We start from the raw sequence: 24,909 nt of genomic DNA, 5'->3' as shown, positions 1-24,909 counted from the left end.
TGTTTTGCTTTGGGTGCTGCATCTCACCATCTCTAGGATGGCGCAGATAGGAAGGCATGCGACTGGCAATCGACAGGTCTCGAGATCTAATCCGGATTTAGGTAATTTTATATGTAATTCTTATTTCATAATAGGTGTTCTCAACATGAGAGCAAATAATTACTCTCGTGAGAGTTCAACATTTTTGCATTTTATATATAACAACAAAAAATTAAGTTGGTGCACAACATGATGCTTTACAACTTCTCCAAATTTGTGTGAACAAAACCCGAATATAGGTTGTACGTGAAAATAATTCAAATGTTATTCAACATTATGCTGAATTAATTCGTCATAATGGTGCCTGTTAAATGAGTGATTGTTAGTTGGGATGTACACGGAGAAATCAAACTACCTAATTTTTGGGTCGATTTTACTCAAAGCTGAGTATATCGAATAAACTAGTTACCCAAAATTAAGTTGTTTTCCCTCTTTCCCCCACCGATGTTGTCAAAAACAAACAGAGATGCATCTACCCAATTTTGGACACCCTAAGGTTTTTGCCAACTTTACCTGGCAAGATGTCAAAAAAGTTTAGTTTTTTGATACATGTATCCTTTTAAAGTCTATTTAGCATCTATTGCATAAGAATGCTCACGAAGAAAAATGATTTATCCACTTCAAAAAATGTTACGAAAAATGTTAGTTTTTGATGACCGTCTTCAAGCATACGGGGCAGAATGGACACCCCCATGGGGCAATATGGACACCATGAGACTTTTACGATTTTCGTACATTATTTACACCTATAATGTCATTTCATTACAAAACAACTATTATGGTATTCATCCATAGGTGAATTCGGATGATCCCCAATTGTAGAGGCGCTAAGTGAGATAAGGTGAAAATGGTTTGTTTACATCAAAAATTAAATTTTTCGTTTTCAAAATTAACTCATATTTTGCTTTGATGGTTGCTATTTTCCATTGGTAATGGCTTCTATTATCATCAATCTCGATGCCCACGGCGACAGACACCGGATTGACCAGCTAACAAAAAATCCGGAAGATTGCCCGCCGGAGGCATAGCAAGAGCTCCTCAAATTAATCACATAAGTTGTTCGTAAGTACCTACCGGATCTAAGCGCATCTGAAAGAGAATTAGATTTTCTTTTCAAAAAGTGCTCGTTTGTTTCTCTACGATGCGGAATTCGATATGAAAATGTGAAAAAAGTGCAGTTTGCCTATGCTGCGCAATGGCAAATTTCGGCGGAGCCCCTCTTTTCATAGGTTTCTCATTCCTGCCACCAGATGCGGAGGGATCGTTAGCTTCCGTTGGAGTTGCCTATACGCCGAAGTAGTTCATTTTTGTTCAGTTAATTTAAATTCAGGCTGTTTTGGATAAAGCTTCGTTTTTGTCGGCATGTACAGCTGTGACTAGAACAACTGTTTTCCACTTCTGTCGTTTTTTGACCAATTTGTTTCACCCTATGTCTATTATAGTGAACATTTGACGGAAAATATACTTAAATCGAAGAATTTGGTTGGTTTGTGATTTAGGTTATATTTTTCCCTTGCCGCTTCTTTAAAAAAGGTGAGTGTCCATTTTGCCCCGGCAGCAGAAGATATTTCCAAACTTGATTTTTGATATAATAAAGAAGAAAATATAAACATGTTAAGCATGTAGATACAGCAAAACTACTTGCATGTGTTCTAGAAATATCAGGTTTTAATCGACCTGCAATAAATTAATCACTAGATCTTATTTTAGATGGTGTAAAAATTATAATTTCCATGCACAAAAAACGGAGGACGCAACTTTTTCGTGTAAAATCAAGTATAATTTTAATTTCGAATGTTTCTTTCCTGAAACTACGTTTTAGACAAATGGACTATATTCTCCATTCATTAAAAGTTCAAAAAAGTTCGCATATTTCAAAATATTGAGGGTGTCCATTCTGCCCCGGGTGTCCATAATGCCCCGCCTACCCCTACTAATTATCCACATTCAGTGTTGATTTGTGATTATCGGTTTTGCTCTAGGGGGTGCAGAGGAAATAAAACAATGCTCTGAGCGATTCATTTCACTTTTTCCAGTGATGTGGGCTCGGCAGAGCATCATGCCAATCATGCTAAGCAAAATAAAAGAAAGTTCATTCACATGAGCAAACATGCATCTTCATTCTCTCAGTAGCAGATTTGAAATGAACATATGAAATTATTTCTCAGAAATAAAGAGACAACCGTTTAGCCGTATCTTTACGGTGAAGATGGTCAAAACAAAACCTGGTTGGGCCTGCAGTGTATAAAAACAAATTCTGGATCACTGCTCTTAGGTGTGTTTCGGGGAGATTTCAAAGGCGTTTTAATGCATTTGGAAAACGTCTTAGACGGGTTCCGAAGGGACGCAAGATGTTCCAGACTTGTTGCACTTGTAGATCCGACCTATACTCTTTTATATGCTCCAATTATGAGATTGTACCATTTGTGTGCCTAAGGTTTGTCCAAAAACTCTCTATACGTTGCTTAGGCCGATGCAAATATTATTTTTCTTTTATGTCCGAGACCTCCCAAAGGGTACGAGGGGGGGGGGTACAAAAATAAATAAGGAACAAACAAAACAAACTATTGAAAAATTACAAATTTTACCAACTATTGAAAAAATATTTTTCAACTATTGAAAAATAGTTGCTTGTAAACATTTTTTCTATAGGACAGATCGGTGAAGTACTAGATTTGTAGTAATGAGCTGAATTTTAGTATGGTGAGAAGGTCAATTCTCCGTTTCTGCAATGAAATGGTGCAAAAAGCGTGGGTATTATGACTCCTTGCCTAATTTGATGCTGTTTGAGCAAAACTTTGGGCAACAGTGTTGTTGTTTTCTCCATTTCTTGCAACATAAACAACATAGATATCCGAAGTTTTGCTCAAACAGCATCAAATTAGGCAAGGAATCATAATACCCACGCTTTTTGCACCATTTCATTGCAGAAACGGAGAATTGACCTTCTCACCATACTAAAATTCAGCTCATTACTACAAATCTAGTACTACACTGAACGTGCCCCATTGAAAATGGAGTCATGGGACGCCATGTTTTTTTTTCGCCCCTTCAATATTTTGGGATTTTTGAAGGGGGGGGTGACATAAAACAAATTAAATATTTGCATCGGCCTTATTGAGCAATGATTATATTGAACTTACAAGCAAATATAGTTTTATGGAGGCAAACGCCATCGCCATGGAAAAATGAAGGGACTGACGAATCTATCAAGTTATTCAAAATCTCTAGTTGTAGAACATCGAGTTGTGGAGAGTTGACTGTTGCAAGGTTTGCAGGTGTTGGCAAATGACGAAAAAATCAATCAATCAATATTGTCGATTTTCCCCCTTATCGAACGCGACGATTTGAATCCGTCGCGGGTGAACCCATCGCCAGAGTCGTCGCCAGCCAATCAGCTGGCGGGAGTCTGATGTTTCTCCGATCTCACTAACACAAACAACAGCAGAGGTGATTCTTAATTCGTCGCGATGATTCAGAAATGCCACCTGGAAAAAGGCAACGCGTTTTGTTGTGAAAGCAACATACAGTATCCATTTTTCGCCCAAAAAGCTCCGCCTTTACTGAGAATATACCTCGGAGTAGGACAGTTTTAATCCTTGATTGTAAGATTTTTAGTTTATCCCGAATTGGTGTGAAAATCTAACGAATAACACATTCAGTTATTAATAATTGAATTACTGAAGATCAAAAACTAATATTGGATTGATTGAGATAAGAGGTAAAATACCAGTAATAATATGAAAATCTAGTATGGAGAAGATATTACAAGATCAAAACAATATCAGACTAGATTTGCTGATATTTTTCTTTGAAAGTAAAAAAAAATGCCAACAGCCAGTATTGAATCTTCAACCTTAGGAACCACAAACGGCGATGCTTACCACTCAACTGTGGCTCACTGCTTTGAATATGAGGGGAATAAGAGCACAAAGTTCTTCGTTTCCACAGCTCAAAAAGGAGCACATGGCATTTCACTAACATTGATCCAACTCTATGCGTGTTTGTGTTTCATTTCGTTCAGAAGAACTAAATTTGTTCTTATGTAGAAATTTTCAGATTTTTCCACAAGAACAAAAACTGGTCTCATATCACTTTGAGTTGTCCGTGCGATATAAATATCACATAGAGATATGACATTAAAAATTGTTCGATATTCTCGTCTTCCCGGGATAAGCTAGAATGCACATTTACTGAAACACTATTGAAGTTACATCGTTCTACAATACATTTTATTTGAACTCAAATAAATATTCCAAAGTTTCGTCAATCGAATCGAGCAGAGTTTCCCGATAATAAGAATCCGAATGAAAGAACCTCATCAGTATTGCATCTCTGCTCATAAGTCCGAACTCGTGGTACGCCTCGGGATCTGCCGCGTGCAGCTCACCGATGTATCCCTCTGGTAGGTTTACGTATGCGTGCAGTACTCCGGACCAAAGCAAACCGAACAGTTTGTAGTGCTCCAAACTCTCCAACCATTGCTGCCATGGTAGAATGAGATCTACCTGTAGTTGAAGTTTGTCCAGTTTTTGGCGTAGTTGATCGTGGTAGTATTGCACATAGAAATCGTACCATTGATCTCGGTGAGGTCTCCGAGTCAACAGGTAAATGGTGCAGAAGAAATCGATGGCAGGTGGTTGGTAGCGCGATATCTGAAAATCAATCAAAACGCAGTCCAAGGGCTTATCATACAAAACGTTCCCTGTTTGATCATATTCAAATCTAAACATCATATTGTTGTACCACAGGTCTTTATGAACTATGACCGATTGAAAGCGATGGGACGGCTGGGAAAGCTCATAGATGCGGTCCATTTTATCCATCAATTGGGACTGAATCATGGACCTGTAATCCGGATTTCGTGAGTACTTTGACCCATCCAAGGCTACCTTGAGTACTCCCTGGAAGTGAATTGTGGAAGGTATTCAAAGAAACTACACAAACTGATACACTAACCTTCAGTCCCGCAACAAACCAAGGGTTTTCCCGCATGAAAGTTGTCTCGAAAAGCATTTTACCGATTTTTTCATCTAACCTACTCCCTTTCATCTGATTGTACTGCAAATCCAGTGAACAGGCGTGCATCTGTGCCATTCGTTCCAATATCAGCATCATGTGTTCTTTACCGAATGATCTTTGAAAGGGCATCGATCGGTAGCCCGCGTCGACAAGATCTTCCATCACCATCAGATCGTCCCGGGCCAGCCAACACTCCGGTCTCCATTTCAGTACCTTTCCGGGGTTTCTCTCGAATCGGGCAAACAGCTCCCGATAGCAAACGGCTTCTTTGGTGAATATTCCCAAGTCCTGAACAACCTCACGTTGCTTCGCATCGGTGAATGGCAAACACTTTACGAAATACGACTGATCGTGGCTTAGGTTAGTTCCCTGAAATTTAAATTTCTTAAGTAGATAATACCCGATCCCATTGGAAACTCTCGTTGAACTCACTATCTGTACGGTGGACACCGTCAAATGGGCGTATTCGCCTAGGAATCCAGGATGACCCGGAACCTTCTCGAGTCGATAGGAGATCACACGGAACCCTTCGCCAAGGGAACTTTGTACCACTTCAACGCAGTCGTCGAACGAAATAAGGTCACTTAAATTTACCATCTCGTTTCCACTCTCGAGCTGCGTGTGCGTTGAAGGCTGAAAGCCTTTCTGCGCACTCTCCGAGCTCACAAGGGTGCATATCGCATTAGCGCTCAATTAGACTAAGTCAAGATGCACTGAGAGAAATGTACCCTGTTGGCGAAATTCTATGGATTTAGCCAAGACAAGAGTAATAAAAATACTGATGCTTGGATTGGCCTGCCGTTTTCCACAGTGCCACATTTTCTTATCATTGTGATATAAGATCGTCTTGAACAGTTTGCTTAGCTGAGTGAAGTGTTTGTGAATGAAATGATTCTTTTTTTTGCAGAATGTCTTTTAATTTTAGGGTAGTACTTTCCAATCCATTAGCAGCGAGTGTCTTTTCAGATGAGAATGGTTTAGAAGCTTCAAAACATAAACGTTACTTGCAGCGATGGCTTCGCAGGAAGTTTAAAACCGTTCAATTTAGTCTAGTTTAATTAAACCATTAACAAATATTTCGCAAATCTTAAAGCTGGTTCGGCTAGACTCACGATAACAAAATAGTTCCTGCAGGAATACTTAAATAATCTGTACGTAGGGCGCAACTCAAAATTAGACAAAATCTTCCTACATTATTGAACCTTCGAAGTTGATGGCTTTAGTATAAAATCAGACAAAAGATCTAATTCGATCAAAGAATAACTAAATAAACACAAAACAAAAGACATGTAAACTTGTCCCACAACGGAGTTGTGGAAACCACAGCAAGCTTTCGATCGCGACGAAATTTTCTACATCCCTACACTAATCTAATCTAACACTGTTGCTGCATTTATCCTATTTACAATGCCCATGTGGGATTTGCAGATGGACGCCATCTTAGGAAAATTTAATGGAACACTACAGAACTCATGTCGACGTTGGAAGCTATTATAACGAAATTGCAAAATAAAATATAATATCTTAATGGAGCATTACAAATGCGCGCATATTGACACATACAACGCAAAACATATATTTGCTTTGTTATGAGGTACCAACCATTGATCGTTTTGGGCCAGTCTATCCTGGAGTATTCGAGTAATTCGCCTGCTTTTTCGCAGTCATTGCTGCTGCGTTCATAGCTGGTTTTTACTTAGGAATTTTATTCCTACTGGGGCATCTCGATTCCAGTTTTATAACTGATTTGATTTGCTGCAAGCCTCTATGTCAAGTTCATTTCCAATATGGCGGATATAGCAATTTGACAACTTGGATTACCTCCTTTCTACTTACCCTGCTGGTTTGTGTCAGGTTTCATTGGCGTAAGCACTCTACAATTCAAAGCATTTCAGGTGTTGGTATAAAAATCATGCTTTATTGAAAGACATTACAATATGTAGTCCTACCCGTCCCCTTATTCAAATCCAAAGAAATATTCAACGGTTTCTTCCACGCATTCGGTCATTGTTTCGCGATAAAACTCATCCTCTCGCAGGTATTTCAGCATAAACTCATCGCGATTGCTATTGCAATACTGATGATACAGTTCCGGATCGTCTTGGTGCAACTGGTCCAGCACGTTGGCCGGTAGATTGGTCAAGGCCAGATAAACCCCGGCAAAGACATGCGCGATGATCTTGTAGTGTCCAATGCTGCGTTCTAGTTGCTCGAAAGGCAACATTTGATCCGGATTCAGTTTGAACGAGCGCATCCTGTCCGACAGATGGTCGTAATAAAATCTCAGATAGTCTTGGAAGAATTGCTCTCGATGGGAGCGTCTCGTGGTGAGATAAAGCGTCAAAAGAAAATCAACGATCGGTGGCAAGTAGCGACAAATTTGGAAGTCTAAGAGAATGCATCTTTTGGGAATGTCCGGTTTGTCTTGGCCCGTTGCGGGGTCCTTTTCGAACTGGAACATAAGATTGTTGAGCCAAATGTCTCGATGAACTAGAACGCTTTGGAAGTCGTGAGTGGGTTTGACTATATCAAAAATCTCGTTCAGCTTTTCGTCTATCTGCTGTTCCATGATTTGCTTTTTTGCTGGATCTGACGAGTATTTAGTTCCATTCAGCGCAATTGCCTTAATGCCCTGAATGAGAGGAAACAGATTTAAGTGAAGTTTACTTTGCAAATACTATAGTACACTTACGCTTAATCCGGCCATAAACCAACTGTTATCTCGAATGACGGACGTCTCGAAAAGCACATCCGCATACAGGTCGTCCAAACGTTGACCACTAACGCAGTTGTATTCGTAGTTCAAAGACAAGGCATGCATCTGGGCTACCGCTTCCAGCACCAAATGGAGATGGCTTTGCTCCAGCGCAGTCTGGAAGTGTATCATGCTAAATCCCTGTTGCCACTTCAGATCCTCCAGTACGATAAGGTCGGCACGTGTAAGATAGCAGTTTGGACGCCACTTGACCGGCGCTTCATTGTGTCCGAATCCACTCAGTATCCGGGAGTACACTCCGACTTCCTTGCGGAAAAATCCCAAAGACTCCATCATGGCTCGTTGGTTCTTGTCCGTGATGGGCAGCGATTTGAGGAAGTATCGCTCCCGCGATTGAACTCCATTTTTCTGAGGAATGGTTAGATCTTAGTTACAAGGTTTAAACGAAGTATGTAAAAATAACCAACCATACCTCTACCAACACCTCGAGCCGGAGATATTCCCCCAAGAATCCGATATGTCCGGGAATTTTCGTAACTTCGTACTCGACCACCGTGATGTCGTTCGATCCCAGCGCATTTCGTACGATTTGCTCACATTCTTCAGCACTGATTACCTCTCGAAAGGGGTTCACTGCGTGGCCTTGATCACTGTTGCCGGCACACCTAGCGGAATCACTCATCTTTCTTCAACTGGCTTAGCAGATCCGTGAACACACAGTGAGTGAACGAAAGACGCGATGTGGCATAAACTATACGAAACGCGCCGCTGATCGCACGAGACTGACCCATCTGATGATTTTTTTTTTGCTTTCCAAATTATCTCACCGGACAAAACAAGCTCCTGATAGGATGCTGACAAGATAGGTAATCTCGTTGAAGCTGACCGAAGGTGAGTTGATTTGAAGGAGCGGGCCCGCACAATTTAGAATTCGTTGTCCGTTTACGTTGTCGTTCAGTTACAGCTTTCGTTTTAATATCGAAATGCTAGTATGTAACGTAAAGGGGTAGGAGTGGACCTGATGTCATTTTTAAAGAAACTGACAAACAGAATAATACAATCATAGCCGGGTCACATCGGGTAGTATGAGTAAAAGTAGTACATACAGGGGATACTCAAAATAACTGGGACAGGTTAAATTTAAACTTTTCAAAAAATGTTTAACTCTCTGTAACTTTTTGATAAGGGCATCACATATTCTCAAATTTTTACTGTATGTTCATCAACTAGTTGTGTATCATTGGTCCAAATTTGGAAAATATCGGGCCATTCTACACGAAGTTATAAAGATTCTAGAAAAAGCTGTAATTATCCGATAGCCAACTTTGAGCTGTTATATCTCCGGATTCAATGAACCAAATGCAATGCAATTTTGATCATTTATGACTTATATAATGAACTTTGAAAAACAGTTTACTTAATTTGAAATTATTAATAAGAAAAAAAAGTTATGGTGATTTAATTTATTGTTTTTTATTTATTTCATGTTTTTTTAGTAAATTTATCAATTTTTCATATGCATCCCATTACACTAGTTTACAGCATTTTTGAACTCGGTAAGCTGATGATCATTTTTGGTGTAGAATCATACCCTGAGTTCGAAAACGCAAAAGAAAAAAAATTACAGTAGAGCGGAAATTTTTTCGACTTTCCATACAAGGTTGATGATTTGAAATCGATTTTTGTTCTATTTTTAAGCAAAGTCGCTCACTTCAAACATCTCATTCTCCGCAATCAATGCTCCGATTGAGCTGAAATTTTTACTGTAACTCGCCTACATATGATATGTCAAATAAACGTCGAGAAAGAATTTTTAAGTTGTTTTTTTCTTATTGAAAAAATACATTTCTTCGTTATATTTTTGGAAATTTCGTTAAATTTTAAAGAGATCGTCCCTAAAACTCGCCAATATCTTGAATTTCATCAATCTGACGCAGAACCTGTATTCAGATGATCGAATGGTATTGTATTCAGCTTTTAATTTATGGAAAGAGATTTAAAATTGGTTGAACAAAACGCAATATATTTGGATTTTAGTAAATTACATATTTTGAAAAGTTGCAAAACTCGATATTGAGCTAAAACTCAAAAACTGTTCTACTTAAAATTTTTTGAAGGTCGGTTTCGAAATCAGGGCTAAATTGTGCTTCAAAATTTTTGGTCGTGGACAGAAGTTCACGATTTTCGTTTTATTTTGTAAACTTGTGTTACTTTTTCAATTTAATGCGGGCTATTTGGATGCTTTCCTTTGAAGCATTAATATATTCAAGTCAATTAGAGGGAATTTGAATGAACTATAATTACTACCTCGAATTTTGAAATGATGATGAAGTTTTGGATAAATTGATGTTATATAAGAAAAATAATCTATTTGTTATAAGTTTCTTTCGTGTAAAGAATTTGAAGTTAAGTCAAAAGTTTTCAATAGCTCATTATATAAGTCATAAATGATCAAAATTTCATTGCATTCGGTTCATTGAATCCGGAGATATAACAGTTCAAAGTTTGCTTTCGGATAATTAAAGCCTGTATCCGCAATAATCGGGACATAGAAGTACGGCAGTAACTCTGTTTTGAATCAATAAAAATTGGCCAAAAATTAACTGAGAACTCTTTAATGCATGTTTATTATTTGTGCAAAATTTCATAAAAATCGATGCATTACTTTTAACTGTGGATGAGAAACAAACAGACGTGGTTTTTAGGATTTTGTACAATCATCACCCATTTTCATTCGCATACTAGATGGTTCTTTTCCGCTACAATTCAAAGTTCTGTGAGGATAATTATGAAATTTCGTAAGCAGTTATGAAACTTATAAAGACACCTTCTTGCAAAATTGCATCAACTTTTATCATTTGGATTGAAAGTTACTGGTGTTGATAGGGGATAGTGTTAGTGAAAATGTTTCATGTTTTTCATGTGCGATGTTTGCCCATTCATAACTTTTGAATGTCTCTGCCAATTTTCATGAAATTTTCACAGAAGGTAGTTGATCATGTATATATTATGCTTGCAAAATTTGATGATTATTGGTGTAGTACTTTCAACAATACAATCGATACAATAAGGGGTACTCACTAAATGTTGTCTGAGGGGCTAAAATCGCGGTCAGCCCCAATATATGTTTCGACTATAAAATTGTGTATAGTGCATCGATTTTTTTGAAATTTTGCCCATGCAAGTAAAGTAGATTGAGGGGTTTGTGTTCAAAATTTCAGCCATTTCCTTTATCAAATTCAAAAGTTACAGCGCTGACAAGCTAAACCAGAAGCTGTACAAAATTCAATTGCTCGCGTTCTACTGTTTCATTGCTACAACACAAGGTACTTCACCGATTCACCTAAAACTTTGCAGGTGAAATTAACGCATCTTAAGATATTATTAGGCAAAATTTGAGCAATTTTAATGTTTCTATTGCAGATTTACAGCCATATTTCTGTGTCCCGATTATTGCGGATACAGGCTTTACACCTTTTTCTAGAACCTTTGTAACTTCGTGTAGAATAGCCCGATCTTTTCCAAATTTTGACCACAGGTATACAACTAGTTGATGAACTTGCAGTAAAAATTTCAGAATATTTGATGACCTTTTCGAAAAGTTACAGCTAGTTGAATATTTTTTGAAAAGCGAATATTTTACCTGTCCCACCCAAGTAACAATTATACTTTTGTGGCAATCCTGAAGTAATTTCTAAGATAGAATAATAAAACTTAGCAATAAAGCACTTTGTTCTGCAAATCTGAGATAAAATAGGTATAAAACATCCATAAGACTAATCTGGTCCACTCTTCAGGAGATCTTCAAAGCTGCTTTTGAAGACTGCTTTGAAACTAGTTGTATTTATGTACATGCGCTGATAATTGATTATAAGAACTTCATGAAACTATTACAAGAATATCTTGAGGCATGTTGATCTTTTAGCTGTCTTTCTCAAAAGTGTCAACAGTGCATAATAAATGAAATCTTTTACCTAAGCATTATGCAGATGCAAACAAGTTTTGTTTCATGGATGAAATAATAATTGAACTGCGAATTAATTTTCATCAAATTGAAATGGCTAAAACATTAAAATTTCCTGACAGATCATTGATGACAGGGAATCGAAATTTTCCGTGCCATACCCACTTTTTCGTTGATATGCCACCCAAAACATACGAAAATTACAAAGCGCCTCAAAAATAATATCAATCATTAATATACGAAGACATAAATTTCCTTTAAAAACAAAAGGCTACGCCACTTTTTCAATTCTTTTCAAGCATGGCTGCCGTTCCAAGCGAACAAAACTCATGCAGCCGCCATCAATTGTTATTACCTTTAATCCAAACCCCCTCAAAACAATGATGGAACCAAGTCACCTTGCATGAACGCTACAGCCTTTATTGAAGATTGTTTTTACTAGTTATGATCTTAAGGCAGATTTGTTCGTCTTAAATGAATCTTATTCGTTTTATACAAGAGTAACAGCCTTTGACAATTGTTTCTTTACGTTTTCGATGCTAGAAAGTTGTGTCTGTACATTTCGCGGTGTTTCCCTGTATTTTTGCTTTTAATAATGAAGTGCAACTTGCTACAATTACACTATTTGGCATGAGCTTGAGCAGAGTCACAGTAAGTACCCATTTCATTTTCGATTCGCATAGCTATGGCCTGTGTGAGAAACTGGTTGAAGGCAGGACGACAGCAGCCAGCTACTCGCATTTTTGATTGGCCGTAAAACCATTATTTCGTTGACATGATTACTTTTTAGCACAAGAATGGCTAAATTATCAGTGAGCAAACATGTTTATGTGTTTATATTTGCATGAGAACGCGATTTTTCAACCAATTTGTTACATTCATTATTTGGATTGAAAAATAGTTCGTTGTGTTATCATTATTTCGCATAGTTCTTGTTCCAGAGTAATGGCTCTAGCTCAAGAATAGAAGGCTTCAAGAAGTTTTTAAAGGAGGATTAGCCAGATGAAATGCACTTGAATAAACGAAGCATAAACTTTTAATAAAATATGTTGATGTTATGTGCTGAAAATAACTTCAAATACACCTTAAAACTTATTATAAGATTTAATGCTCTTGTAAATTCAGTTGTTTTATGCGCGAATTTCAAAATTAACTTGAAGATAACTTAAAAACCGCAAACGAACGAAGATTCACACGAGACGCGAAATGAGACAAGACATAACACTTATCGTTCTTACAATCGTCAAGAAAAGATTAAAATTACCTTTACGTCGACCGGTTTCGGGCGTGATCTAGCCCATCTACAGGACAATGTCCGACTGACTGCGTTGGTTTTGGTTGTAAAAGTTAATAGTGAACGAAGATTGTTTTCTCTTGATAAAAACAACTATAAATGTTCCATGAATTGGTCATGCTGTGATAAAGCTTCCATAAAAATAATCAAATCTAAAAGGAATTGAAATTGTTACTTGGGCAGTTATTTTGAATATCCCCTGTACTTGATACTTGATGGGCTACAGCTCGAAGGGGCGAGTCTACGCGGAATGAAGCATTCGCCTCCACTGATCTCGATCCTGGGCCAATCGCTTCCAGTCGTTCTGAACGTTTGGAGGCCTTAGGTTCTCCTCAACTGGAAAACGCCATCGAATGCGCGGCCTATGACGAAGCAGACGGCCCCTTCCTCCAGCATTCGAGCGTCGTGCTCAGCCCACCGCAGTCTGCCGTGTTTTTATCACTACATTATATCCATTAGATCGATGCACTGTGTGGCAAAAACCGTTATCAAATAAAAATGTTCACTAGTAAAATGGCACCCGTCAGTCGAAAGATATCCCGAGCAGAGAGAAATAACAAATGCATTAGAAAATTCGATATTTTGGCAAAATAACTGAATAATAAAATCATTTATTTTTATGTTATTAGCATAACATATCATGTTATAAACTTGTCTAAGCGGCAAAATAACAAATATCATAACGAAAAAATATTCCTGGAAAACCATTTTAATAACTTGTTTTGTTAGTTTCAATAACAACTTAACACTCGCGGGCCCGTGATCGAAAATTAGTTGTAACTAAATCTTCATATGACTGTATCTCAGCGAAGGCTCAACCGATTTTCAATTTTTTTTTTATGGATCTCTTGTCCGAATCCTAAAGTTTCAGATAATTCAACTGAAATCATTCTAGGGATGTTCAAATTTCAAAGAAAAAAAATTGAACATCCCTAGCGCTGCCGGCACAGTGATAAGTTGCAATTAAGTGTTCCATTTGCTATATCTCAGCGATGACTCAATCGATTTTCAAAATTATTTTACCAATCTCTTGTCCGAATCTTAAAGTTTCAGATAATTTATTAGAGATTATTTTAGGGGTGTTCAAATTTCCTTTAAAACAGTACAATCTCTACAAATGTTATTCGACATGCTCATTTGATTGTGAACGTTCAACATCTTTCAGTAAACATCATAAATCTGCGTTGTTCGCATATATAAAAATGAGTTTGGAGCCCCTTTGAGGTAACAAAACTCAAGAACGGATGAACCGATCGGGCTAACTCTTGCATGGTTTGATTCGTGTTCATGGTGGCTGTGTTTATATGTACAAAAAGTTACGAAAATCAACTAGAAAAGTAAGAAAAATGATAAATTATTGATTTTTCATGTTTTGGGAAGGAAATCAACACGATTGAAATAAAACCGATCTAGAGTGCGGTGCTATTTTGAGTTCAACAGTTGTCAAACCAACACAAGATGGCAAGACAAAGTTTGCCGGGTCAGCTAGTATAGCATAAAATAACTGGATGCACATCGAATATTTAACGGAAAATATTTTGAACATCCCTAGCGCTCCTGGCACAGTGATTACTTGTAATTAAATGTTCAATTGGCTATATCTCAACGATTGTTTATTCGATTTTCAAAATTCTTTTGCCAATCTCTAGTCCGAATCATCAAATTTCAAACAATTGAAAAAAAAACAATCTAGAGGTATTCAAATTTCCTTTAGATTAGTGCAACCGATATATATTTTTTTTTTCGACATGTCAACCTAGTTGTAAAAGTTATTGATCTGTGTAGTTCAAATGAGAATAGTATTAGATATACTATTTTGAACATCCCTAGCGTTTCAGGCACGACGATCGAAAATTTGTTGAAACTATATATTAAAATCAGCTGTATCTCTGCGGTGGCTCAACTAATTTTCTTTTTTTTTTACTAATATGTTGTCCCAATATTCACATTTTAGACAATTGAACAATAGTAGTTTTCGCAACAAGGTGCAGAATGAAGATTTTTACAGCACGAGTCGTACATTTATCCAACGAGGCTTGCCGAGTTGGATATTTACGACGAGAGCTGTAAAAATCGAGTTCTGAACCGAGTTGCGTACAACGTTTTTTGCAATTTCGTAAATTACCGCTTGAGGTTAGTTTTTAACAATACTTTTCCATCAAACTGAACACTGATGTTCATAGCTTTGTTTCAGAGAATCTGATCATATCAGGTTATACTGTGCAGTTGTCACAATTTTCCAAAACTGCGTCCAGAAAGCATCAAGAAGTTGATCAAAACTGAAAACAGTTATGTAATGGTTCATTACGCAACGCAAATCAGTGCTGTAATGAACCATTACAGCACTGTTTACTTAGTGTGGGAAATTAGGCCTTTTCCTGTCAGATTTGCGTGAGGTAAACCAGCCTATTACGATTAGAAATTGCAAAAACATTATTTCAGGGATGTTCAAATTTCTTCCATACCAATGCAACAGAACGAGCTCTGTTCGACCATGTTTTCTTCATTGTGAGCGTTTCAAATACTTTCCTAAAGATCATAAATCTTCTTCTTCTTCTTGGCGTAACGTCCTCACTGGGACAAAGCCTGCTTCTCAGCTTAGTGTTCTATGAGCACTTCCACAGTTATTAACTGAGAGCTTCCTCTGCCAATGACCATTTTTGCATGTGTATATCGTGTGGCAGGCACGAAGATACTCTATGCCCAAGGAAGTCAAGGAAATTTCCTTTACGAAAAGATCCTGGACCGACCGGGAATCGAACCCGTCACCCTCAGCATGGTCATGCTGAATACCCGTGCGTTTACCGCCTCGACTATATGGGCCCATAAATCTAAGTGGTTCAAATAAGAACATGATTGGATTCCCGAATACAACTAGTGAACCTCCCAAAAAAGGGTAAGCACCTCTAGTGCACCCGGAATTGCGATTGAAATAAAGCTGTTACAAAACTTTGAATATATTTCAGCGATGGCTCAACCAATTTTCAAAATTATTTTACTAATATTTTGTTCGAATCTTCAAATTTCAGACAATTGAACAAAAAATATTCTAGGGGTGTTGAAAGTTCCTCCACACCAGTGCAGCAGATATGATTTTTTCCTCGGCCATTATTTCTTCATTGTGTACGTTTTAAAATTTCAACATGCTTCAAATGTAAATAGTATAAGACTAAGGAAAACATGTTGTGAAACCTATAGTAGAAGATGTTTAACAACCACTTGATCTGTGTAGGTCAAATGAGATTTGTCTTAGATACAATATTTAGAATGTGGAGCGGACCTGGTGTGATGGTTAGAACACTTGACTATGACCTGGGATCGAATCCGACTCCCGACAAACTCACAAAATATGAGTTCTTCCTTCGGAAGGGAAGTAAAGCGTGGGTCCCGAGATAAACTAGCCTAGGACTAAAAATCTCGTTAATACAGATAGAAAAATAACTTATTTAGAACATCTCTAGCGCTCCAGACACAGCGTTCGAAAATTATTTGAAACTATATTTTCAATCAGCTGTATCTCTGCAATGGCATAACCGATTTTCTAAATTGTTTTTACTAATATGTTATCCAAGTATTTAAATTTCGAACAATTGAACAAATAATATTTGAGGGGTGTTCAAATTTCTTCATAACAATGCAACAGTACGAATTTTTAGGATGATTTTTCTGCATTGTGAGCGTTCCAAATACTTCCATGAACATCATAAATTAACGTGATTTAAATGAAAACAATATTAGATTCCCCAATTCATTTATAGAACCCCACCAAAAAAGATGTTGAGCATCCCTAAAGCTCCCGGAATTGAAATTAAAAATGTTGAATGTATTTCAGCGATGGCTCATCCGATTTTAGAATTCTTTTACTAATATGCTGTGCAAATCATAAAAAGTTTGATTCGAAATTCAACCAATAGGCGGTGCTAGAGAACTTTCAAATTTTAGTTTTTGAATATCTCAGGTTCCTGTTTATTTAAAAAGATGATTTCTTTGGCAAAATGTATGGTAAATTAAGAGCTTACAGTTTGTTTATCATTTGATGCAAAACTTTGTCACTAGGCTGTGCTAACAACAAATTTGCAATAGCTTGCAAATGATTGGAATTTCTGAAAATAAGTTTCACAATTTGTAACTTTATTCTCTTTTGACATATTTGAGGTTAGCCAAATGGTAATCAAAGACCAACTTATTAGTCATAAATTACGAAAATTCCATTAAATTTGGTTCACTTATCCTTAAGATATAGTAGTGCAATGAAATGAACTGCAATGAAATTATAAATATTTTACTGAAGCCTTTTCAGCTTCCGGTAACTCTACCAATCAAGCCCAAATTTGTACCATATGTAGCTAACTAGCTAAGGAACTTGCAGTCAAAATTTGAGTATTTTCGGTGCACTTAATAAAAAGTAACAGCTTGTAAAACATTTTCTAGCTAATGACTTGATTTATCATGTTTTTTTCAAATTTGCAAATAGCGCTATTTTGTGACAGAAACTCGAACCAAACCGTTATTCGACTGAAAGTCCTTGACCTACTCAACAACTTTGCCGAAGACACCATATTTCTAAAAAATCAGGATCCTAAGATATGTTAAATTAAAAATTTGTTTGCACTATAGCGCCGCCTAGCGGTGAAATTTCGACTCATACGGCTCATTATCTCAAATTTCTAGTAATAAGAATCCTGATATATACGGGATGGAAATATTGTCAGTGTTACGTCTACTTGTCTTTAAACCACAGACAATTAGGTGAAACAGTAACGAAATTGCATTCTCATATATCTCAGGATCCTTATTACTTGGACTGTTAACGTTTGGTTGTTAAAGGACTTAAAGATGATGGTACGTATTATTCGAAATTCCACCGCTAGGCGGCGCTAGAGTGCAAACAAATTTTGAATTCTACATATCTCAGGAACCTGATTTTTAAGAAATATGGTGTCGTCGGTAAAGTTGAGTAGTAGATCAAGGGCTTTCAGTTGAATTACTGTTTGGTTGTAGTTGCGGATTTTCAAGAGCACACACATTTAAATAATTAGCTAGAAAATGTTAAGGACAGACTTGTTAGAATCCCAAAATGGCTGCCACAATGGCCGACTTTGGCACCTACTCACGATTTCGAGGGCACAAATCTCGTCGTAAACAAAACCAGTGCACCTGAGCTTTTTATTTCAAGCTAATTACAAGTGAGCAAGAACAGAATAATGAAATACATTGTTGTTTGAAGTTTGCTTCTTGATATTTGTGCGTCTGAAGTTTCGATGCAATGTAGAAGCGGGATTTCAAGACGTTTGTCCTTAAACAAGCTGTAACTGTGCACCGCACATTCAATTGAAGTTAAAATGGTATAAAATCTTTTTTTTTTTGTAGCACTGGTAGCAGGGTACAGGGTGTAACACACCCTGACACTAATTCACTTTATAATGTAAAGCGTCGTTGATAAATAAAAAAAAAGCTACAAACACACACACATACATACACTAAGAATGGGTTTTGTGCAATTGTTTGAATATTGAAGATTATGGTAAGGGTTTGGTAAAAGTAGTTTGAATCCAATACTATTTCCATTTTAATCTCGTAGATTTTTTATGTTTACGAAATATTTGGAACGTTCACAGTGAAGAAAAAATAGTAAAAAAAGTATCTGTTGCATTGGTATGGGGGATATTTGAACACCTTCTGAATGTTTTTGTTCAATTGTCTAAAATTTGAATAATTTAACAACACATCGGTAATCAAATTTTTATCAAACCCCTAGAATAAGTTTTAGTCCATTGTTGGATATTTGAAGACTCGGACAAGATACTGGCAAAAGAATTTTGAAAATCGGTTGAGCCATCTCTGAGATATAGCCAATTAAAAATTTAATTGCAACTATTCATTGTGCCGGGAGCACTAGGGATGTTCAAAATATTTTTTTGATTGATTTTCGATATGCATCCAGTTATCTTTTACTATATTCAAGTAAACAACGCAGATTTATTATGTTTACTGAAACATGTTGAGCGATCACAATCAAATCAGCATGTCGAATAACATTTGTAGAGATTGTATTGTTATAAAGGAAATTCGAACACCCCTAAAATAATTTCAAATAAATTATTAGAAACTTTAAGATTCAGACAAGATATTGGTAAAATAATTTTGAAAATCGATTGAGTCATCGCTGAGATATAGCCAATGGAACACTTAATTGCAACTTATCACTGTGCCAAGAGCGCTAGGCATGTTCAATTTTTTTTTCTTTGGACTAACGATGTGCATTTAGTTATCTTATACTATATTCATTTGAATCCCTAAGATCTATGATGTTTACTGGAATATTTTGAACGTTTACAATGAAGTGAGCACGTCGAAAAACAATTTGTATCGGTTGCACTTTTCTATAGGAAATTTGAACATTCCTAGAATGATTTCAGTTCAATTATCTGAAACTTTAGGATTCGAATGAGAGATCTATAAAAAATAATGAAAATCGGTTGAGCCATCTCTGAGATATAGCCAATTGAAAATTTAATTGCAACTGTTAATTGTGCCGGGAGCACTAGGGATGTTGAAAATATTTTTTGATGGATTTTAAATATACAAGCTGTTATCTTAAATATACTATAGTCATGTGAACATCGTAGATTTATGATGCTTACTGAAAGATGTTGAACGTTCGCAATCAAATGAGCATGTCGAATAACATTTGTAGAGATTGTACTGCTATAAAGGAAATTTGAACATCCCTAAAATAATTTCTATCAAATTATTTGAAACTAGGATTCGGACAAGAGATTGGTAAAATAATTATGAAAATCAACTGAGTCATCGCTGAGATATAGCCAATTGAACATTGAATTGCAACTAATCAGCGTGCCGGGAGCGCTAGGGATGTTGATTTTTTTTTTCATTGAACTTACGATGTGCATTCAGTTATTTTATACTATATTCATTTGAATCACAAATATTTATGATGTTTACTGAAGTATTTTAAACGTTTACAATTCAATGAGCACGTCGAAAAAAAATTTGTATCGGTTGCACTTTTCTATAGGAAATTTGAACATCCCTAGAATGATTTCTGTTCAATTATCTGAAACTTTAGGATTCGGACAAGAGATCCATAAAAAAAAATTGAAAATCGGTTGAGCCATCGCTGAGATATAGTCATTTGAAGATTTAGTTACAACTAATTTTCGATCACGGGGCTCCGCGTAACTTTTTTGATCTCGGGGCTCCTAGTGTTAATAACAATGAATTCTGAAAAAAATGAATAACAAATTTTGAAATTTATATGTTATTGATAATAATCCGAGAGCAAAATTTGTTATGATAGCAAACTTATAACTAAGTAAGTTATACTATAGCGCGAATAACTAAACTTTCACAGATTGAAAAATTGCTCCATTATTTCTGTTATCTAATCAAGGAATTTCTACGAGGTTTTATTTTAGAATTTTTCCGATAATTCTTTCACAAAATCTTCGTCAGATCTCTTTAAAACTTTCTTGGAGAAGTCCATCATAAGTTTCTCCATCCATTACCCTGAAAAATCTTCCAGAAATCTCCCCAAGTGATTTTTTTTTAAATTTCTCTAGAAATTCCTCTATAATTCTGATGCAATGAATTTTTGTCCGTTTATGACTTAAATAATGAGCTCTGAAAAACTTTTGACTCAACTTTAAATTATTAACAAAAAAAAAAGTTATAGCGATTTCATTAATTTTATGATTTTTTAGTAAATTGGTTTACAGGGGATGGCCAAAATGTTTAGGATAGGCAAATTTTTTTCTCTCACAAAAAAATTCTACATGCTGTAACTTTTCATAGAGTGCATCAAAAAATCTCAAATTTTGACTGTTTGTCAACCTATTATATGTGCATCATTGGTACAAATTTGGGCTCGATTGATTAATTTTTCGTGAAGTTAGAACCATTCGGGTAAAACACTATTATTTAGACAACTAATTTTTGAACTGTTATATCTCGGAAACCAGTGAACCGAATTGAAAGATTTTTTTAAAGTTTATCAACAATATATTGATACTTAATACGACGTTATAAAATGTAATATTTTCTCACGGCGAATTAAGTTATACCGGATTGAAATTTTACCCATATAGAGGAAAATAAGTCAAATTTACAATACCACACAAAAATTACTAAATGTGTTCTTCCTTCAATCTAAATAGGCTCTAATATATCTGATTAGAGATAACTTGAGAACAGAAGTGGAAAATCTTTGGATATCAACACTAAAATTTATTGACATTGATGTTTAAAAATACATTTTTTCGAGAAAAATCCAAAAAGTGTCAATCCATGATAATTTTTTTCAACGTTTAAAAAGTACCTACAGGGGATAGACAAAATGATCGGGACAGGCAAAATTTTCACTTTTCAAAAAGTGTACAACTAGCTGTAACTTTTCGAAAAGTGCATCAAATATTCTCAAATTTTTACTGTAAGTTCATCAACTAGTTGTGTATCAGTGGCTCAGATTTAGAAAAGATCGGGCCATTCTCCACGAAGTTATAAAGATTCTTGAAAAAGGTAAAATTATCCGATAGCCAACTTTGAGCTGTTATGTCTCTGGATTCAATGAACCGAATGCAATGAAATTTTGACCATTTATGACTTATATAATGAGCTATGAAAAACCATTGACTTAACTTAATATTCTTAACACGGAAGAAAATTATAACGATTAGATTATTTTTCTAATAAAACACCAAATTATCCAAAATATCAACATCGTTTCAAAATTCAAGATGTAAATTATAGTTCATTTAATTTCCCTCTAGTTGACTAATATATAAATGTGTTTTGAAGGAAAGTAACAACATAGCCACCAATAAATTGAAAAAGTAATAGAATGCATATTAAAAATAGACCAATTTACTAAAAAAAATCGTGAAAAAATTAAAATTGCTATAATTTTGTCTCTCGTTAAAAATTTTAAGTTAAGTCAAATGTTTTCCAGAGTTCATTATATAAGTCATAAATGGTCAAAATTTCATTTCAATCGGTTCATTGAATCCGGAGATATAACAGCTCAAATTTGGCTATCGGATAATTTTACCTTTTTCAAGAATCTTTATAACTTTGTGGAGAATGACCCGATCTTTTCCAAATTTGTAACGCTGATACATAACTAGTTGATGAACGTACAGTAAAAATTTGAGAATATTTGATGCACTTTTCGAAAAGTTACAGCTAGTTGAACTTTTTTTAAAAAATGGAAATTTTGCCTATCCCGATCATTTTGTCTATCCCCTGTATGTTTTAATGGTTTGTGAAGCATTTACATATTGTTAGAGTACGTCAAAATTTCATTAAATTCGGTTAACTGGTTTCCGAGATATGACACCTCAAAAATGAGTTGTCTGAGAAATCAATCGAGCCCAATTTTGTACCAATGATGCACACATAATAGGTTGACAATCAGTCAAAATTTGAGATTTCTTGATGCGCTCTATGAAAAGTTATAGCTTGTTGAACTTTTTTGTGAGAGAAAAAAAAGTTGCCTATCCCAAACATTTTGACCATCCCCTGTATTTTTAATATGCATCCCATTACTTTTTCAATAAATTGCCGGCTATGTTGGTATTTTTTTTTTTCAAAACATATCTGTATTCAAGTCAATTAGAGGAAATTTAAATGAACAATAATAAGCTTCTTAAATTTTAAAACAATGTTGAAATTTAAGAAAATTAGAAAAATAAACTAATTGTTATAATTTTGTTATAAAAGAGCAAATTTTGATTCGTCTGAGGTAAAACGCTTCAATTTTCAAGCGCTTCTTTGTTGGAACTTGTCCACCATGGCCACGCTGGCCATAACGAGGCTAGCTCCGTCGATGACCGTTTATTAATAATAAATCAAAAGAACGCAGTAGTCACCTTCCATCAAACTAGACGACTGCCGACTTATACCTTAATTAACAACTGCTGCACTCTTTATTCATTCAAAGTATATACAATTTACCAGCCTCCTGTCACGCGGCCATGTTTTTGAGGTCAGCATCAAAATCCGGAAACGATTATCGACTGTGGCTGAATCATATCAATAACAATTATAAATTTTATGGAATTTTTGTTCCCGTGACGAATACGAGCTGATACTATTACGACTTCAAATTTAAATAAATAATTGCGAAATTAAAAATCATGTTTTGCGATTTAAAAAGGTGCAAAAAAAAATTGGTTGTGAAAAAAAAGTTTCGCCGCTTTTGATTTTTGCTCCTGAAATTATGTTTGTTTACAAACTTTGCGCTGTCATGGGGAACCAAGCCGCCGAGCCGCCGCTATCGTGTTCAACGAGGCGGCTGGAAGTGAGAACCAGTGATGTTGGCTCGTTATTTTTCTGTGGGGCAGTATGAGCCTCTGCACGAATCTGGCGTACTGCTCACTCCCACAGAAAACTTGAAAACAGTTCGCACAGTAAAAGTCAAATGTGACTTTTACTGTGCGCGCTGTTTTCAAATTTTCTGTGGGAGTGAGCAGGACAGGGCAAATTCGTGCAGAGGCTCATTGCGGTGACATGAGGCTGCAATTTACAATCTTCTTCAATAACAATATACCTACGCCAGCAAATCTACCTCGCTCCAACTCTCCAAACTCGTACCTGAAGGTTCAACAGTCTTTACCCAGCATTCTATGATTTCTACCCGTGAGCTGTATAATAATGTCTGACTCGGTTCTGAATTCATCCAGGATCTACTAGGGAAAGCCAAACAGTAAATGCAGAAAGGTTGCTAGAAGCATAGTGATTTCATAGTAATTTCAGCTCATAATCCAGTGTTTTTGAACTAGATCCAGTGTTGTTTGATAGCATAATAATTGTAAAGGAAAGTGTAACACGTTTTGGTGCAAAGGTAAGTTTTAAATACACATTTTGATTACATGTTTTGTGATATTTTCGTACAAAACTAACAAGTGGAAAATATTTTCTATGTTACAGATTACAAAATGAGTAAAATAAGATGTATTCGCCCATTCAAAGATATTCATTGTTCGAAAGAGCTGCGATATCTCACGGATGGTATCATCCAAAAACTAAAATCAATTGGATTTCCCAAGGTATCCACACTGAATACCAAAGATTTTCGTATTTGTTCGTCTTGCCGTCTACATATTGATTCAAGAGCTCACCGCACCCAAAACGAAGAACAAAGCGTAGCCGGCGGCTCAAGGATGCCAACTGTTCAGACCATATCTGATGTACCTGATTCGCAAAGCGTCAACGCTAAGCACAATTCAATCAAATTAAGACTTAACGATGCCTGAAGACGTTAAAATATTCAACCGAGGAATAGCAGCAATTTGTGTTTCGCCTATAGGCGAATTTGATAAAAAATACACAAATAAAAATAAACTGATAATATCCAACATATAATGTGTTATTTTTTATTGCGCACAATCACCATCCCTGCTTAATTCGCTCTTTTGAATCTTGCTAATTGAGGAGCTAGCATTTGCAGTTCTCAAAAAGGTGTATCTCGAAATCGGGTTGTCTCATCGGTATGATGTCTGTGGCGATGTTCAGCAATAGAGAGAAAATATGCACAGTATAAACACATCCAGTTTAAATGGAATAAACTGTTAGGCGATATGCAAGAGTTAAATGCACATTTTCAGCACAATACACCAAAAATCACTGGAAGAAATCATTGTTCCTGATAGTGAGATTTTGTAACTTGTTCTCAGATTACTTTTAAGGCAGAGAATTTCACTCAAATCTATAAACTGTCAGTGTCATTTGACCTCAAAATTTTCCAATCTTTCTGAAAATAGTAGTTTACGCAACAAGGTGCAGAATGAAGATTTTTACAGCACGAGTTGTACACTTATCGAACGAGGCTTGCCGAGTTGGATAAGTACGACGAGT

At 36.0% G+C, this 24,909-nt stretch overlaps 2 protein-coding genes and 1 long non-coding RNA gene across 3 annotated transcripts; 1 reads left to right on the top strand and 2 right to left on the bottom strand.

Annotated features, from left to right (window-relative positions):
- Positions 1–4,249: 4,249 nt before the first annotated feature.
- LOC109398331 (uncharacterized) lies at positions 4,250–5,739 on the bottom strand. The gene is made up of 3 exons (XM_019670685.3): positions 5,494–5,739; positions 4,999–5,430; positions 4,250–4,943 (listed from the first exon to the last, which is right to left on the bottom strand). Exons 1-3 carry the CDS (start codon positions 5,656–5,658, stop codon positions 4,272–4,274), a joined length of 1,269 nt encoding a protein of 422 aa, XP_019526230.3. The 5' UTR covers positions 5,659–5,739; the 3' UTR covers positions 4,250–4,271.
- Positions 5,740–6,957: 1,218 nt separating this feature from the next.
- On the bottom strand, positions 6,958–8,776 carry LOC109398322 (uncharacterized). The gene is made up of 3 exons (XM_019670672.3): positions 8,250–8,776; positions 7,754–8,185; positions 6,958–7,693 (listed from the first exon to the last, which is right to left on the bottom strand). Exons 1-3 carry the CDS (start codon positions 8,457–8,459, stop codon positions 7,019–7,021), a joined length of 1,317 nt encoding a protein of 438 aa, XP_019526217.3. The 5' UTR covers positions 8,460–8,776; the 3' UTR covers positions 6,958–7,018.
- Positions 8,777–23,557: 14,781 nt separating this feature from the next.
- On the top strand, positions 23,558–24,410 carry LOC134288831 (uncharacterized). The gene is made up of 2 exons (XR_009998139.1): positions 23,558–23,896; positions 23,983–24,410. It is a non-coding gene; the product is annotated as an uncharacterized LOC134288831 (long non-coding RNA).
- Positions 24,411–24,909: the final 499 nt, after the last annotated feature.

Source organism: Aedes albopictus, chromosome 2 (assembly GCF_035046485.1).
Source record: "Aedes albopictus strain Foshan chromosome 2, AalbF5, whole genome shotgun sequence".
In the NCBI taxonomy this organism is placed as follows: Eukaryota; Metazoa; Arthropoda; class Insecta; order Diptera; family Culicidae; genus Aedes; species Aedes albopictus.
This window is presented reverse-complemented; position numbering and strand designations above follow the sequence as displayed.

Bases quoted from the DNA above. Each gene is read 5' to 3' on its own strand.
- LOC109398322 (XM_019670672.3), bottom strand. From the start codon at position 8,459: ATGAGTGATTCCGCTAGGTGTGCCGGCAACAGTGATCAAGGCCACGCA. The intron at 8,186-8,249 runs GTATGGTTGGTT...ACCATTCCTCAG, and splicing joins GGCTCGAGGTGTTGGTAGAG to AAAAATGGAGTTCAATCGCG. The intron at 7,694-7,753 runs GTAAGTGTACTA...CCTCTCATTCAG, and splicing joins GGTTTATGGCCGGATTAAGC to GGCATTAAGGCAATTGCGCT.
- LOC109398331 (XM_019670685.3), bottom strand. From the start codon at position 5,658: ATGGTAAATTTAAGTGACCTTATTTCGTTCGACGACTGCGTTGAAGTG. The intron at 5,431-5,493 runs GTGAGTTCAACG...TTTAAATTTCAG, and splicing joins CGGTGTCCACCGTACAGATA to GGAACTAACCTAAGCCACGA. The intron at 4,944-4,998 runs GTTAGTGTATCA...ATTCACTTCCAG, and splicing joins GGTTTGTTGCGGGACTGAAG to GGAGTACTCAAGGTAGCCTT.